Source organism: Struthio camelus, chromosome 4 (assembly GCF_040807025.1).
Source record: "Struthio camelus isolate bStrCam1 chromosome 4, bStrCam1.hap1, whole genome shotgun sequence".
NCBI classification, from domain to species: Eukaryota; Metazoa; Chordata; class Aves; order Struthioniformes; family Struthionidae; genus Struthio; species Struthio camelus.
Genome location: NC_090945.1, coordinates 69790396 through 69807360, shown reverse-complemented (window position 1 = coordinate 69807360; position 16965 = coordinate 69790396). Strand labels below are relative to the sequence as shown.

The following is a 16965-nucleotide window of genomic DNA, read 5'->3' as shown; positions in this document are numbered from 1 at the left end:
AGGCAGAGCCCTCGGGCGGCCCCGCCCCGGCGGATGGCGCATGCGCCGCCGCCGCCGTGTCCGCACGGCCGCGCCATGGCGGGCTCGCTGAGCGGCATGTTCGCGAACCAGCCGCCGGGGCCGCCGCCTCCGCCGGGGCCGCCCGGTGGGCCCGGCCCGGCCGGCCTCATCCCGCCGCCGACGGGGCCCCGCAATCCCAACAACACGCTGGTGGACGAGCTGGAAGCATCCTTTGAGGTGCGGGGTGCGCCTGCGCGGGGCGGCGGCGGGGGCGGGAGAGGCCGGCTTGGCGGCGGAGGCGGTAGCGGCTGCCGCCACCGCCGCCCTCAACGGCGCTGCCTCTCTCGCAGGCCTGCTTCGCCTCGCTGGTGAGCCAGGACTACGTGAACGGGACGGACCAGGAGGAGATCCGCACCGGTGAGGCCCCGCGGCCGGGCGGGCGGGCCCCAGGGCCCTCTGGAGAGCTCTGCGGGGCTGGGGCGCTCGGGGAGCTGCCGGTCGCCCGAGCCCGGGAGGGGTTTAACCGCCAGCTGCCGTCTTCGGGTGGCGACCCCGTGTGCCGCGTCCTGGCTCGAGGTCGCTCCCGCCGGTCACAGCAGTGGGAGGCGGTACGGGAGGAGCCCCCAGCCTGCGTGTGAGCGGGGCCGCGCGAAGGGCTGGGGTGGCGGGTGGCTTCTGGCGTTGTGCTGGGGGGGACCCTCTTTTTTTTTTTTTTTTTTTTTTTAATGCTGATGAAGAATCTTATTTAAATACTTGGTTTAAATACTAGGAGGAGAAAACGAAGCCCTGTATAGGGAGCAGTAATAAAAAGTGGGAAGGGAAAACCTAGACTGCTCAGCTGTTCTGTGAAACTTGTATGACAGGTACCTCTGTGGGAGACATATCTAACACGGAACTGACAGGAAGTTAAAAGAAAAAAAAAAGCCCTTGAATACTTCTTGGAAGTGTACTTTTTCCTGAAAAAATTCTCAGGCCTGACTCCTAAGTTCCCTTCCAAAACCAGCATAAATGCTTGTGAGAGCTACTTCCTTTATTGGGCTGTATTGATATGCTGGAATGGGGCTTTTTTTTAAATCAAAACAGTAACCTTTTATGTTATGAAGGTAGAATATTCTCCTAAGTATATCTGCATCAGAGAACTGTACAGTGAGCTTGTTGTTGAGGCAAGTGGGGAAATGCTTTCTTTATTCAGCCAAGTCCCACAAATTATTTTATTGGTCTTTTATTGTTGTAAAAGATGTAAGAAAACTTCTATAGGGAAAACAAATCTGTTTTCTTGCACCTTTAATAGAAGTTCTGAAAGTTTGCAGAGCAACATTTTAGACCTAACGTACTTACTGGTTTTATAAAGATATGCCATTAAAATTCATTTTACTAAACGTTAAAATTTTCTTTCTGGAAGAAAAATATTTTTAATAACATGCACAAAGCTACCAATAACAGCCCGATAGCTTCTTTTTTGGAATCTATTCTTTCAATTCTTTCCGTTTTGCTACTGCACGTTTAGGTGTTGATCAGTGTATCCAGAAATTTCTGGATGTTGCAAGACAAACAGAGTGTTTTTTCCTCCAAAAAAGACTGCAGCTATCTGTCCAGAAACCAGAGCAAGTAATTAAAGAGGTAAGTTTAATTTAATTTGTCTGTATTGTTCTAGATAACTTGCTGTACCAGTACAGTTAGATCACCTGATTCACGTTAATTTTGAGTTTCTTAACTTGATACTGTATCTTAAGTTGGTAGAACTCAGGCTGTTAACGTAGCTCTCACCATCAACCTGAAGAAGCTGAATGCATGCTCTTCTTGGAACACAAAGGTGAATAATGTTAGCTGATCTGAAGAAATAAACTAGTTAGTTAGTCTAATTTTGCCAAAAGTATAATCTCTCTGAAATATGTGATCTGTGGGAACAGAACTAGTGCATTCATGATGCTTTCTCTCTGTTTTATTAATTGTTTTTTCTTTTTTTAGAATCCCTATAAGATTAGTTTGAGAACTTAGACTAAAAAAATACAAGGTCTTTATGTGAGGTGGTTGTTATGAATATTGTCTAATTACTAATATATTTTTTTTTCATCTGTAGGATGTTTCAGAATTAAGAAATGAATTGCAGAGAAAAGAAGCGTTAATTCAGAAGCATTTAGGTAAACTACGACACTGGCAACAGGTCCTGGAAGATATCAGTGTACAACACAAAAAACCTGCAGAAATGCCTCAAGGTCCATTAGCTTACCTAGAACAGGCATCTGCTAATATTCCTGCTCCAATGAAGCAAACATAGTCTTTACATGTCTTAATAATATTCTGAGCAGTGCAAAGTGGTGTTGCTCTTTCTACTTTATCTGATTTTTGTATAATGTGATTCGTACTACAAATATAGAGAGTTAAGACAGAGAATTGAGCCAAATAAATTATCCTTTTGCAAAAATATGGGTTGATTTTTATATTTAAATGGAAAGTACGCAGAGTTCTTATGTTTTCTAGTATAAAGTTTTCCAGAACGCATCCTCTTCCTTCCTGAAAGGGTGACCCTAGCTTTCCCCTAACTGGCTTAGTATGATGAAAATACTTGCAAAGATTACCATCTGGAAGATTTAAATGTTTTTGGACTCAAATTCTAATTAAATACCACTGTAGAGGCACCCTTCTATTTGTCTGTATTTAGTTCAGATCAAGAGTGTGCTTTTTTCAAGTGAATCAGCTGTCTCCCCTGAGCTTTCACTTATGTCATGAATGGGTCTTGGGCTATGAAAACTTGATTCCTTTTGGATGAAGTGAAACTGCAAGATGCACCCTGGAGGTTATGTTATATACTCCCCATTAGTGGTGTTCTGTTGATGTCAAGCTAACGTAGAGTTGGTGCAAAATATAATTTTCTCCTTCCCCCTCCCGTCCAAGAATACTAAGTGTGGATGTTGGGTCATCAGCGCTTTTTCAGTCTACGGAATCTGTTTCTGTTACGGAACACCACTTGTCTCTTGACAAACACGTTTGTTGACGAATTGCCTAAGCTAATTTATTGATGGTTGTCTTATTTTAGAATAGCACCATCCCTCCCCAGCAACGAGTTGGCAAACATGATATGATAAATTTAGTCCTGTATGCACTTTGTATATAGGTGAGCGTAAGAACAGAATTGAGATTAAATGTGCAGATATGCAGTTTCCATGAATCTGGAACTCTGAAAGTATCAGTCTGACTCAGACTTCAGCAAAACAGCACTATTTTGCAAAACATACAAATGGGTGATTTACAAGCAAGTTTTAATGTTTCTACTTACATATTATCCTGATTTATCAGAATGATTTTTACACGTGTTGAAGTGCAATAGAAACTATTTCTAAAGCAGCCTGCTATAAACATGCTGCTCTTGGAGGTATACCACAATGCTGCACAGCATAAGATAAGTAAGTTTAACAACTTATTCAAACCTATAAACTTATTAATATAAGCTGAAATGATTTTAAAGAGCTGATGAAACAAATGTATAAACTGACAGAAATCACCTGCAGAAGTAAGGTGTTTCTTCAGCTAAAGCTGAACTGATAGGCAGGAGGTATCAGATAACAAATTGCATATTTAATGTAACTGTGAAGTAGTATGTTCTCTTGATTATAAAGTTTCTTCACATAAAAATATCTACAATTGTGCACTTCCTTCATTTTTTGTAGATGATGTTAAAAAAAATGCATTTTTCCAAAATCCATGCCTGTAATTCCATGGTAACTAGATGTAAGAGGGTGCAGTTGTTCCTAATAATGTACTTGCAATTTACAGAAATATTTTTATTTTTTTCTAAATCATATACTTATTGGACTGTCATTTCCCAAGAGAAAATGGAAACATCTTTTCTAGTAATTCTGAGTAGTATAAAAACAGTTTGTTTTAGAAGGAAAAGTATTTAGTAAACCATTCTTGATGCTTAGGGTTTCGTTTTTGGTCATCTTTGCTTTGCAATGCTTCGTTGTCATGTGTCCTGTGCAAACAAATAAGCATTAGTACTATTTAAAATCTTACTAATATTTAACGTATGTCCCATCCCCTCCCTCACGCCCAGAAAAACTCATGGTCCAATGCATGGATTTGTGCTCGCGTGAGCTGGATGATGCCAAAAGGTACCTGCTTCAATTCCTACTGGGATCTGTGCTAGCCAGATAACTGGGCTAGCAGCACAAAGGAAAGTGTAAAGTAGGGCTAAGCAGCTACGGAGAAGTGTTTGGACATAGTTCTTGACTCGGCCTGTCATTAAATGAAAAATGGATGCTTCAAGCATATGAAGCCTTGAAAATCCAAAAAACCCCACTCTGTAATTCAGTCTTAAAAAAATATGACATAGTACATGAAGTACACATGAAAAATTGTGGATAAAAATTTTATTTGAAAATGAAAGATTTTTCTAAATATTAACTGGCTTTTATAACTGATCTTATTACATATTTCCTGATTTTTCAGCACTCTGATTCTTTTTGATATTTATATTAATTTCAGTCAGTTTATAGTGTCAATTCATCATTTCAGTTATCATTTATTTAAAAGATTAAGCAAGTAGCAGCCAAGCTACTCAGTGCCCCTGTACATTTCCCTTTAAAATACAAAGCTGACTTGCCTTGGCAGTCATCTGGCATGACACAGAATGCTTTTATCTTTAAGATGCAGGAATTGCCAAACTGGATCAAAGCCAGTGTTCAGGGTATTGTCTTTGAGAGCAGTCAACACCACCTGCTTTCCAAGGAAGGAACTTTGCAGCATGCGATTTACAGGATAACTGCTCTCCACTAGGAGGCAGGTGAGAAGGCACGTTTTTGTCTTGAAGCAGGGGTAATTTTTTCGCATTTACCATTATAACTCTGCATAACATTGTTAATCATATAAATGTTTAACTGTCTTGAAGATGCATCTAATTTATGTTTGTAAAACATTAAACAGTTTAAATAAGAGCTCATAAATTTGAAAAAAAAAAAAGCTTTTCTGAGAAAAAAACTCCAATGTTGTTGGAACTCAAGAATAGCAAAAGATCTTTACATGTGTGACACCAGAGGACCATTAAGTATCTGCTAATCAATTTTTAAGTCTAAACCTCTTTGCCAAATGTTTAGCCTAGAATCATTCAAATGTCTACTACAGTACGAACCTACATTTACCAAATGCAAAAAGAAGCAAAGGTAGGAAAGAAAAATTCCTCTTTAATAGAACCATTGAGATGTGCCTAAAGTTTTAAGTAACCACGTTCACTATCAACCACATTTTTAATTCAAATACTTGCAGCCCCTTCCTTTCTACTGGGAGGGGTTTCAATCATGAGCTCTGCTGGGCAGTGATTATAGCCTCCTTCCGCAGTAAGATTTGGGTCTAGCTGCAGACAACTGAGTACACAGAGTTCATTGCAGGACAGAAACAGACATCGTTGCTTATTTCCAAATGTCGAATGTGTTTGAATGCCTAAAAAAATTCTGAGTGATAATTAATTTATCATGTTCAAATCACTGCAAAAAGGACAAATACCTTGTTGGAGCACTGCCGTCTGAGGACTGTGCTGATAGATAGCCCATTCTGAGGCAGCCAGGACTCTGGTCTAAGCTTGTAGATTTCGGTATTTGAGGAGCCTTTCTTTTTGATCTCAGGTCACAGCTCAAGAAGCTTTTTGCGTAGGAAGCTAAATTCGGAACACTGACGACACGGCTGGGCACCTCATCTATTTTCTTCTGCTGCTTTTTATCATAACAGAAAACTGCATTACATGTGCATTTGCTCACGCTAATACTATAAAAACTCAACAGTATCTCATTCCTAGACATTTTGTGAGGAACACCCAAAAATGGAGTTTCCCGTTTTTTCTACAGGCATTAAAAATAAATTCCCCTTTCTGGGTATGTTGTGAGGATCCCTGGATTCGGTGGGTCCAGTTCAAACAAGCTGTGTTGAGGCTATAGATGCATCAAAAGCTGATAGTGTTGCAGGGATACCGAGAGCTAAGTTAGGTACTTTCCACCAGCTTACCCTCACTTTTTTTTCATGATTCCTTGTAGACAGTGTAACACAGCAGGGCTGGAATGGCAAGGGGCAAATCCTGGTCAGCCCAAATCCAATTCATAATTTTGCTTGATGCATGCAGTATCCCAAAGAGCAACTCCCAATTATCTGCAAGCAATGGCTGTGCTTATTCCAGTGAAAGACCAAGCTCTTTTTTGGGTCTAGTGTTTTATATCTGCTTAAATATTCATTAGTATTTGCTTATATATTTCTACTTAGTTTATATTATATTCAGCACCTGATTGTGGGTTGGTTTAACGGGAAAGAATTCTACTGAGTAACATCATATAAAATGAAGAGGACCTTTATTTTAATGAAAATGATCATCTGTATGATTAAAATAGCAGTAAAACACCATGAGTTGCAATTTTCATTGAATTGCCTGTCTTACCTTCATGGAAGAAGTCAAACCTGCCAGATTAGGGTTGAAAGAAAAGGATCGATTCCTGTATGATTCAGTGCTGGCCAAAAGGGAAGGCTGAAATTTTCTTCCTTCCTGGGGGGAAATAAAAGTATGTGTGTGTCTTTGTTATGGAAACATACATTTGTCAGAATGTTCCAAAGCAGAAAGAAAAGTATCAATCAGAAGCCACGAATGGAGCCTTCCAGCAGATTCCAAAACAAGCATGTATATGCAAAATAAATTTCTCACCACCAGCTGCTTGATGATCTCTTCTCTCTCACTTATTTTATCTTGCAGGCGGCTTATGAGGTGTATATCTTCAGGTCTGGACTCCCCCTTTCTGGGCTTTTCTTCTAATTCTTTAAGTCTGTGCCAAAGAAAGAATGCAGGCCAGAAAAAAACTTCCTCAGACCAGGTTCAAGAGACACCTGGGCTACAGTCTAAACCTAAAAAATAGGGACATAGTCAAGCCTCTGATAAAACAATATTTTTAAAAAACAGACATCTGTATATATATTACACATAACTGTAGACTGCTGTGGAATTCCAAAATAAATAGCCTGTAAAATCCTATAAAATCAGTAAAATCCAACCCCTGATGTCAAATATTAACAAGCTTTCACATCATATTGCTAGTCTAGTTTCCTAGAATGGTTTGAGACCTGCCTGTGTGCACAGAGGTCTCTTTTTCCAGGGATATGCTGCACAGTTGAGGTAAGAGGAAAGGAGAAGATGGAAAACAAGAATTATGTGTTAGGTGCCACTTCTGTACTGTTTGAAGCACCCAGAACTGCTTATCTCCAAAGAAGGCTGCCAAGTGCATCTATTCTCATGAGTAAGTAGGGACTGCAGTTGGGGAATATCCTGGGATATTTGCAAGGGAGTAAGAATGATCAAGAGCTTAACTTTAAAGATGCTGCTCAGCTGAACAAAATTAAGTACAAGAACATGGATTAAGGCTCCTGGTACAGTCTGTGACAGAGATGATTATACAAGCTCTATAAAACTGAGCATAAGTGCAGGGTGTAATTAGCACTATAAAAACTGTACATCTATTGCTTTACATTAAACAGTATTCACAGTTTACCACCATGTATCTGGGCCCTGTTATGTTTGCAACAGAAATACCTGTGCACTTGTGTTTCAGTGCTTATGATATTCCACCAGGTAATAGAAAAAATACATCATATATAGTAAGGACAATAATTACAAACAGTACTCATTGCCAATATGAGCTACAGCTTATTTAAATGACTTACTCAGTCTCTAAGGAGAAAATCTTTGCTTGGAGATGTGCCCGAGTGCTGCTGAAATCAGATAACATGTTTTCGATTTCCTTCCGGTGATCTTGCTTCAGTACGTCGAGTTCTTTTTTATGCTTGACTTTGAGGTCTTCTATCAGTAGCCTTTCAGATTGGTATTAAAATATGTCTGAATTCTCAAATGCTTTAATACTAGCTTATTATCATTGATCAAAGCATGCAGTTTTGAAGTCTTTTATTCACAACAAAGGTAGTTAACTGGGCTAAGCTCCAGGCGTCTGCTTGCTGGTTTGACTTTGACACTTTGAGTTGCAGTCTGAAGCAGAACCACGCTAGCAGTGAGGAAGGGGGAAGTTACTTTGACAAGAAACGCTTGTCCTTCAACCTTCAGGAAATGGAGGGTCTGTTCTATATGATGCGATTGGCTGGTTTGTACATTCATTTTGATGGCCAAATGTGACAATAATGTATTGTGGGAACTCACTTGTATTCGGCAACATTATTTTGAACTCTCTGGGATTTTAAGATGAGGCTCTTTGATGCTCTATTTCATGACATCATGGCATCTCAGTTAATTCTATCTACCCTCCTAAAAATAAATATTTAAAAAATATATATGTAACAAAGGTTGTAACAATGCCTTTAAGCACATTTGTCTTAAACAGACAATACATTTTGAAAGATATGCCATTTAATTAACACAGTCAACTGCAAACAAAAAATGCTTGGCATTTTTTCAAGCCTCAGCTTTGCTTTCTGATGCCAACCCTGAAACCAATGGACGTTCACTGAGGAATCATTATGAGCTTGCTGCCTTTTGTTTGCTAATGTTTTCTTAAACCCTGGAGAACTCACTACAAAGAGTCATACAGATGTCAAAGTCAGCAGCTTAACAACTGTAATTTTCACAACAGATGTTCTGTTTACCTTTTCAGGTTTTTCAAATATGTAATCCTAAGTCTCCTTTCACTTGTTTCTGAAAGGCTTCAGGAAAAGCCAAAAGGCCCATAAAAGGCTTCTGCCCTTGAAATTAGAGCACAGCCATGGGGGTGACTGATTTGGCACTCTGCACAAATGAAGAAGCAAGAGAATAAGAGTGAAAAGGGGAGCAGAACCCCTGAACTGGATCTTCAGAGGTAGAATAAAAACTCCCCTTCAGAATATCTATTCTGGGACTTGTCCTCTCCTCCCCATAAAAAAAAACTTTGTCTGCTCTCATTCCAGCCCCTGCTGAAGTTTGTCCTGGAGGTGGAATTCCCAGAGTTCAAGAGAACGGAAATTAAAATGACTACTTCAAGCAGATTACTGGTTGTACCTACTAGGTGACAGTAGGAACACTAATTTTAAATAATTAGCAATAAAAATTTAGTATGTGCAAATACCAAACTACAATCAGTTTTCAAATCAGAAACTATATATAGCGTAAGAGGAGGTCACTGTCATTGAAGTAACAGTAACAAGCTGTTATTTATATGCACCCACCAATTTAACTATCCCCTTACCCAAATTAATGGTCCTGCAAAACAAGAGCTGCAAGGTCTTGTTCCAGGTCTTCCATGGGTAATCTTAGAGCAGGCAGTATCAGGTGCCTGTGACCACTTGAGCTCTTCAGTGCTACCTGCTTGTATTTCAAGTTTTGTTCCTTACATAATTTCCATTAATACTTCCTTCTCAAATGCTCACTGTAATAGAGCCACACCCTCTATCTGCTGTGAAGACTATCTCCCAACCTAGCAACTTCTTTTTTTTTGAGGCCTTTTAGACATCATCTCTGACATGTGAATAATTTTTCCCTTTGTGAACAGATGCTCTAAATTCCTTCAAGGTAGCTGGAAGGACCTGATGAAACTCTCTGGTTTGCAATTCTTTCTGTTGATCTTCCCTCAAAAGCTTGAAATGAAAGTCATTTCCAAGTAACTTTCAAAAGGGTATGAATGAAAACGTTTTTTTTTTTTCTTATTCTTTCAGTATCCACTGACTGGTAGACAGCAACAGAATTACTCTGGCCACTTCCACACTCTGCAGAGAGACATTGCGTCCCTTCAGTGCTTTTCTCAAGACTATATAGGACAAAATTTAGATGGATTCCCTTAAACACGTACTCTTCAGAAATCCTTTTATGTATACAGATCAAGGAGCTAGGAGCATACATTCCGAGCATTCACCAGTGCAGAAATAAACTGAAAGGTACCTATGTGCCAGATCCCTCAATCTCTCCACAAAGAGAACGTGGTATTATCATCCAAAAAAGCATCATTTCAAATCATTCAACAGCTATACCAATGCTTTGGACAGTGAACCCCAATCTTGTTTTCCACATAAAAGGCAAGTCCTGCACTTTTTCTGCATGGATGCGGGAAAACTGCTGGTACTGCAATGCAACACGTGTGCCGCTAGATTTTGGCTGCACTAAGAGGATGTAATCCACCTTTTGCAAAGACAGCCATGATTACAGGTCAGCTTGCTCCTCCTGTGCCCTAACAGCACATACAGCTCCAGACTTCCACCAGCCTGGACGCAAACTGCCAGTAGCTGGTGTCACGGCCCTGGCTGTTAGAGCCATAGCGGAGTACGTCTGTAGCATCCACAGGTGTCCCCTTTAGAGTTAACAACCCATTGTTTTCAGCTGTGGACAGTGGGTTTAAAAACCTGATATCTATTGTCAGAGACTTCTACATTTTTAAATAGACCTTGGGTGTGTTTCGGGTTCGTTTTTCCTTTTGAATCCCTTTCAAGACAGAGGGAAATTAAGTGGCTTTTTTTCAGGTAACACCTGCAGGACGTATTTCATTGGACATGTTTGCGGTACGTAACTGAACAGTTTAGTTCAAACACTTATGCCTGGAGAAAGAAATGTGATACTACTGCTTTTGCAAAACTTACAACCTCTAAAATGAGTATCTGCAGAAAAAACTGATTCTGACACTCATCACATTTAGAACACCTCTGATGCTGTCATTATTACTGACTCTCTGGAGAGTACTATAAAAGTGTGAATTTAAGACAAACCTTCTGTGCTGTTTCTCCCTGTCCTGAAGCTGTGCAGCTTCTTGCTTCTGTGACCCCAGCTCAGCACTGAGTAGTTCCATGGTGTCCTTCAGAAGTAAATTCTCTTTCTTGAGACCAGAAACTTCATGCTGACTTTTTTCCAGTTCATCATGAAGAGATCTGATCTGGCTCTGGCTACTTCCTTCCTAAGAAAAAGGCCAAATTTCATTATTCACAGCCTCTTATTATTTAATCAGAAGAACTCATTAGGCTTCTGTGCATAAGCGATTTTTCAATTCTACGTGCAAGCCAAAATCTGTGATCAAAATTTCCTCAGTATGTTTTATATTCCCCATGAAATGTATTTTATGGTAACATTCATTCATTTACTTGTGTTGTAGATTATGATCTTTCAATGGAAAAAAAATCTGCCCATAGGGGAAAAGCTGATAAACAATGATAACATTTTTTAAGTGTGACATAAGGGATAGAAACCCATTCCATTTCTGTACGAGGGTCTGTACCTTAGCACTACCTAACAATGAAGTAGAAACTGGAGACTTGCCTGTTGCTTCTTCAGTGTTCTCACGCTCCTCAGCTCCATTTGGAGTTCTTCTATTTGCTTTTTGAGCCTAGTGCACAACGTCTGTTGCTCAGAAAGTTCCATCCTTAGAGATCCTAGTAACAATAAGAAAGATTACCGTTAAGGAGGTCAGAGGCTAGATGGATTGGCGGGGTAGATGTTGACAAAGCAGATGAAGACACTAATACATTACTTTTTGCTTTGTCCCGCAATTCTTTGGCCATTGAATAAAATAAATGTGATTGGGGGGGAAAAAAAAGAAGCACATAAGATCTCTGGTAAAACACGGGCCTTCTGTTACTAGTCAAATAACAGTAACAAGCTTTTGGGCTACAACAGCAATAGCTCAACATGGGAATCAGAGGGGAAATTCTGTCAGTTGTTTTTCAGACTAAATAATTATAATTGCTTCTTCTAATCTTGACCGTTACTGGAGCACCCCATCATTTCTTGTTAGGCCCACTGGTGGTTCATAGAAGGCCATAACTCAGGAGAGGAGGAGGAGGTAGACTCCTCAGGAGGAGGTAGACTCAGGAGAGCTCTGCTTGTGTCAGAGAAGCGCAGCACTTGTGCAAACAGATCTCTGTCATATACTGCCACTGGATGTGTATAATGAGTACAGGTTTGGGGATGGATCAGGTAGAAGGTGAAACAAGGCTTTCTCTCTGATTCTTTCAACAATTTTTATTGAGGAAGCAGGCTATAATTTATCTATTGAACATAAAAACTTTAGGTAGCAACAAATCTTTCTAGCAAATTTGAATTACTGAAGAAAAGCACAGTTACATCACTGAATCTGGTTTATACTTGAAGTACTTTTGCATTATTCTTTTTTTTAAATTAAAAAAAAGTTTATAAATGAGCTTTAATAGCCTGAGTTCAAGTCCAGAGATACTACAGGTCCTAGTAATGCAGTGTTTAATCTAGATTGCAACAGCTTAGGGAACTCTATTCTTTGTAAACCAAATAAACAACGTATATGAAGTCACTGATCCCCACTGCAGGACTTAATAGAATAGATTTGATCCACATATAGTAATTCTTCATATGTTATTCCAGTTTAATGCATCTGTAAGTGCATACCTGTATGCTTTATACGTGACTACTCTTCCAGCAGCTCTCTGCTGCTGACAGTCGAGAGCTAGGCTAACAAAGAACAAGTGTGTGCTGCTGAAATTGTAGGGTAAGGGAAAGGAGATTCACACAGACCTGAGTTCCCAGCTGCTGGGGAAGAAAATGAATGGGATAAAAGTCAGTCCTTCTCAGCATATAATCAAGCAGTAGGAGCTGTGTATGACATGAGATAGTATACCTAGCAACAGAGTTTGCTGTTTCTGTATTTGCTCGAGTTCATCATGTAATTCTTTTTTCGCTTTCTCTTCCAACGTTTGTATTTCCAGCTTATGAGACTGATGTTGGATCTTGAAAGTCTCATTAAATTCCTTTCTCAGACGCTCTTCTGCCTCCTGTAAGCAAATCTCCCCCCCCGCCCCCAAAGAAAACAAAGGAGTTGGAGTCTATTAATCATTTTGTTATTTTACTTTTAAGGTCAGGATGAATCTGGCCTTTCATTGTAGAACTTTGACTATTTTCACCATCACTTTAAATGACGCTTCATCAACACAAGAACAAGAACTGAGCTGAAATTAAAAAATAAAACTTAATATGGAGAAATTCTCCCAAATCCACTAGATTTGTTGTATATCATGAAATAGTAACGCTGACATTTGTGCACTATTTGGCACTAGAAAGATGTTTTATTATTTAGCACACAAAGCCCCAGATTTGACCCATCTGCCACTAATTATCACTTTGTGTCAGACAAATGCTTTCATCCTTCCTTTATCTTTCTTGAATAAATCTTCCATTGTCTGTAGAAATGCTCATACAGTATAAAGTACAGGGCAAATTCATCCTTTGTTCTATTATCACCAGCTTGCTACCTTCAGCATGGTTTTCTGAGTTTAAAATCAGGTTTTTCTTCATCTAGACTGTAGGGTAAGTTCAAATATTAAAATAAATATTAAAAAATCCTAAAGATGATGAGCTCTCAAAACCACGGGATAATTCATTATATGCAACAATGGCAACCCATCATTAAGATAACTGGAAATAACTGAATTTTGTTAATCAGCTCTTAGCTGAGATGATTTATCCCACAACTAAGATCTTTTTTTTTAAACCAGTACCTTGTAAACTGACCTTGAGTTCCTGATTTTTGCTTTTCTCCAATATTTTTACGATTTTTTGATGTGATGACTCCAGCTTCAGTTTAACATTCTGGTTTTCTTTAATAGTGTTTTGAAGATCCTGCAAAAGCTTCTCTTTTTCTTTGCTGGACTGCAGATCATGTTTCTTCAGTGACTCTTTGAAATTATTTGCTTGTTGGTCTAATATTTCCTTCAGCTGAGACACCTTTCAGAAAAGTCAGCCAGCAGGACAGGATTAATGGTTGCACTCACAGCAAAGAGGAACTATGCACGTTTGAGTCCTTTTTAGGAACCTGTATTGCTCTATGAAAAATAGGAAGATGCTTTTTTTTTTTTTTTTTAAACACAAAGAGCCCTTTGTTTCAATGAAGAACAGACTTAAGTGTATTTTTTGGATAGCTAAAATATATACTCAAAATGGTTTTATTCAACTGAATCTATTAATAAATTAATTTTTTAAGCTGAAATTATTCATGGTGACATTTTAAAGTAAGAAGCTTTGCATTCTTGCTTTAAAACACTTCATTCAGAGATTTAACTTGAATTAATTTTTAAAATGGCAAAATTTAAATATTTAATTTTAATAGTGATTAAAATTTATCATTTAAGGTTCTCTTGAATTTTCCTCAGACTTTCTCTTGCTCTTTGATTTGATTATTGAACAAAAAAGTCAGTTATTTGTACAGCTTTAATTGTTATTTCAAATGATCGACTTAGCTCCTACTGCAGAACATTCTGAAGTATTAGAAGCAAGAAAAATACAGCAGTTTCTACAGTTCCTTTGGGATGCAAGCATCCTTTCAGAGAGAATCTGGTGAAACAATAACATCCCTTTTGCATATACTGCCTATTGTCCAGCAAGTCATTTTCTTAAAATGTTTCTTTTCAAATCATCTCCATCTCATATGTATAGTCCATAGTTCAGCTTGCGTAGTAAGCAGGGCACAGACCAGGACTCAGGTTTAAGACTGTGCTTACTGTCAAACTGGAGCTATAACACTGCGGAGTCCCTTTATAAAGCAGCAAACTAGAAAGATTGAAAACAGGAATTCTGCACATCGCTCCTCAGGCTTCTTCTATCTCTTGGCTTAATTACTAAACACAGTAGATATTTCTATAATAGCTGTCACAAAAGTAACCACAAATATCTGTTTATAATTTTTTTGTTTTGGGAGGCATTTTTGGTGGGAGGTGAGAAATGAGTCAATTTGCTTTATTATTTGCTAGGTTTTCTAAATTTTCAGCACAAATTTAAGTTTGCTGTTCTTCTTAAAATTACCATTCCAAACATCGTAACTGTGAACTGCTGAGACAACTGTCTTCCGCATCAAAGGAGCATGCATACTTTATAAGGTCAAGTAGGGTTGCTGCTGCTGTACCTGATCTTCTAAGCCTGCCCTTTGGCTGTGCCATTTCTCTTACAAAGTCTCTATGTCTCGTGCCTTTTCTTTTTGGGAGCATGTGAGAGAGAATAGTATGTCTTCCATTTTTGATACACTTGTACTTTCCAGCCTTAGAGAAACAGAATTCAAACTACGAAGGGGAGATGTTTGTTTCCTTACAATTTCATAGGACATTATAAATGATTTAAATGATGCTACACACATCTCCAAATGGCATAACCTGAGACTCTGACCTGTTCTTGCTTCTCTACTAACACACTTTTTTTTTCTCTTCTTCAGTGTTGCCTTCATATTTCTCATGCTTATTTGCAGATAATTTCAAATACGTGTCAGCTGAAGAAGCATTATAACTTGTAGCTAGCTACATAGCTGCACGTAGCTGCAGCAGCACACTTGTCCTTTCTCATGCAGCACGACAAAGGCTGGATGCAGATTCACTAAATGGGCTAAGGCATCTATTTTCTTCCACGTTTCATTCTCATAGCACCTGCTAGTATATTCTGTGCTACATAACAGAAAAGGAGACAAGCTGTGCAAAGCCTCTCATTAACTTCACGGCTGCAGTCGGCATTGCACCGGCCAAAGGGGGATGTTAATGTGCTATGCCAGATCTCCTCAGCGTCTAGGAATACCTTCTCATGACAGCTAAATATACTCCCTCATGCATCTCACGGGTCGGTTCTTTCTCAGGCTGGCTAAGCTGGCTAAGTACGTCGACTCCTTTCCTCCAAAGGATGCGTGTTCTCCTTTCCCTCTCCCTGAGGCTCTTCCCCACTCCTAGATAGGCCACAGCCCTTACCCAAGTACTCTCTAGGCCCATACTGTTCTCACGGGCTGCAAGCACAGAACCATGCTCTGAAGGCTCAGAGCGCGGTAACCCACAGCGCTTGGCATCACTCCCAGGGTTTCAGCACCTTCTGGGGAAAGGAAATTCTGTACCACTTCATGACCACAGCCTTCAACGGCATTGTACCTTGACTTGTCTTTACTTCTAGTCTTGCTTTGTGCTTTTACCATTTCTTGGCATCTGCTACCTTCTCTCTGTAATTTATACAAGTCTGCATGTCCCAGAAACGAATCCTAATATTAAAAAAGAGCAATGAATGGGAAACTTGTTTTTGGATACACCCACAGCTTAGCAAGAATTATTTCTACCTTATTCTTATCCTTTTGTGCTATTACGTGCAACCAAATACGAACCAAATTCTGGCCAAACGCGGGCCAGAAAACATCATTAAGAGGTACTACTGTTTGGTTGCTGGGTTGTTTATTATTTTGAATGAAATACTTGGGTTCAGGGAATATAAGATGAAGATGTTTTGTTTCTGCCTAAGGAAAAATCCTGTGAAGCATGAATGATCATACGCTTCATTAGCTGTGGAGGTAACTCAAAACCTATTGTTTGAACAAGCATATGTATCATGAGAATTAAATAACTTTCTTTACAGTCTGGTTTCTGCACCTCTGTAGGCCAGCTACAGGAGAGAATACTGTTTCGTCTTTGAGTAGGTTTACAGCTGCAGGACTGCTGTTCCTACACACAAATCAGTATACGGAATACCTTCCATTTAAATAAATTTTGTCCTTCCATTCAAATCCACAAGTTGGGCTCCTGTCTCCTGCTAATCAGTGGTGGCCATTACTGATCATCACTGACTTTATATTTCAGTTTCCTTCTGAATTCCCTGTAAGGGCTTGCTCACAAAGGGCCATGCTAGTACTATAATTAATGTGGCTTTCCTTCACCAGATGGGGGAGTGGGCTATGCCTGAACCTGCCAAGTTCCTCAGTGTTATTACTAACGTGTCACGTGTTCAGTGATCTACAACAACATCTGCAATTTAGATGTGACAGAACTCTGCAAGCAGAGACAAATCTTGTTAAAATACTCTAACAGAGCTGCCAACTTGGGCAGCTACCTGTTTTTTGCTATTTGGTGGCCAAATCAAGCAATCAGTAAAACTTCTATTCAAATCAATCCAAAAGAAATATTTCTGAACATACATGTCAACATGAAAAAATTAAAATGCATTTCTTTCAGACTGCATTCAGTGTTTCATAAACTTAAATTATTTCATCATTTTTTAAA

At 39.3% G+C, this 16965-nt stretch overlaps 2 protein-coding genes across 21 annotated transcripts in view; one reads left to right on the top strand and one right to left on the bottom strand.

The window, feature by feature from the left end:
* The first annotated feature begins 10 nt into the window (after window positions 1-10).
* Window positions 11-2425, top strand: MED28 (mediator complex subunit 28). The gene is made up of 4 exons (XM_068943314.1): window positions 11-237; window positions 351-417; window positions 1508-1620; window positions 2081-2425. Exons 1-4 carry the CDS (start codon window positions 34-36, stop codon window positions 2276-2278), a joined length of 582 nt encoding a protein of 193 aa, XP_068799415.1. The 5' UTR covers window positions 11-33; the 3' UTR covers window positions 2279-2425.
* A 778-nt stretch (window positions 2426-3203) lies between these two features.
* FAM184B (family with sequence similarity 184 member B) overlaps window positions 3204-16965 on the bottom strand; it is a 51503-nt gene continuing 37741 nt past the window's right edge. For 12 of the 20 annotated variants that reach the window (XM_068943300.1, XM_068943306.1, XM_068943307.1 and 9 more), the window contains 9 exons: window positions 13466-13678; window positions 12576-12741; window positions 11242-11358; window positions 10702-10882; window positions 7690-7836; window positions 6680-6797; window positions 6419-6523; window positions 5500-5705; window positions 3204-3973 (listed from right to left, as the gene is read on the bottom strand). In XM_068943300.1, coding sequence (XP_068799401.1) covers window positions 3883-3973; window positions 5500-5705; window positions 6419-6523; window positions 6680-6797; window positions 7690-7836; window positions 10702-10882; window positions 11242-11358; window positions 12576-12741; window positions 13466-13678 — 1344 coding nt within the window. In that variant the 3' untranslated portion in view covers window positions 3204-3882. Of the gene's footprint in view, window positions 3974-5499; window positions 5726-5793; window positions 6136-6418; window positions 6524-6679; window positions 6877-7689; window positions 7837-10701; window positions 10887-11241; window positions 11359-12575; window positions 12742-13465; window positions 13679-16965 lie in introns of those variants that run through there. The other 8 variants (XR_011141091.1, XM_068943298.1, XM_068943301.1 and 5 more) reach the window with 8 other exon arrangements.

What these genes read in the sequence shown, in the direction of transcription:
- MED28 (XM_068943314.1), top strand. Translation starts at nt 34, where the DNA reads ATGGCGCATGCGCCGCCGCCGCCGTGTCCGCACGGCCGCGCCATGGCG. An exon ending in AGCTGGAAGCATCCTTTGAG is followed by an intron (nt 238 to 350) that starts GTGCGGGGTGCG and finishes CCTCTCTCGCAG; the next exon opens with GCCTGCTTCGCCTCGCTGGT. An exon ending in CAGAGCAAGTAATTAAAGAG is followed by an intron (nt 1,621 to 2,080) that starts GTAAGTTTAATT and finishes TTTCATCTGTAG; the next exon opens with GATGTTTCAGAATTAAGAAA.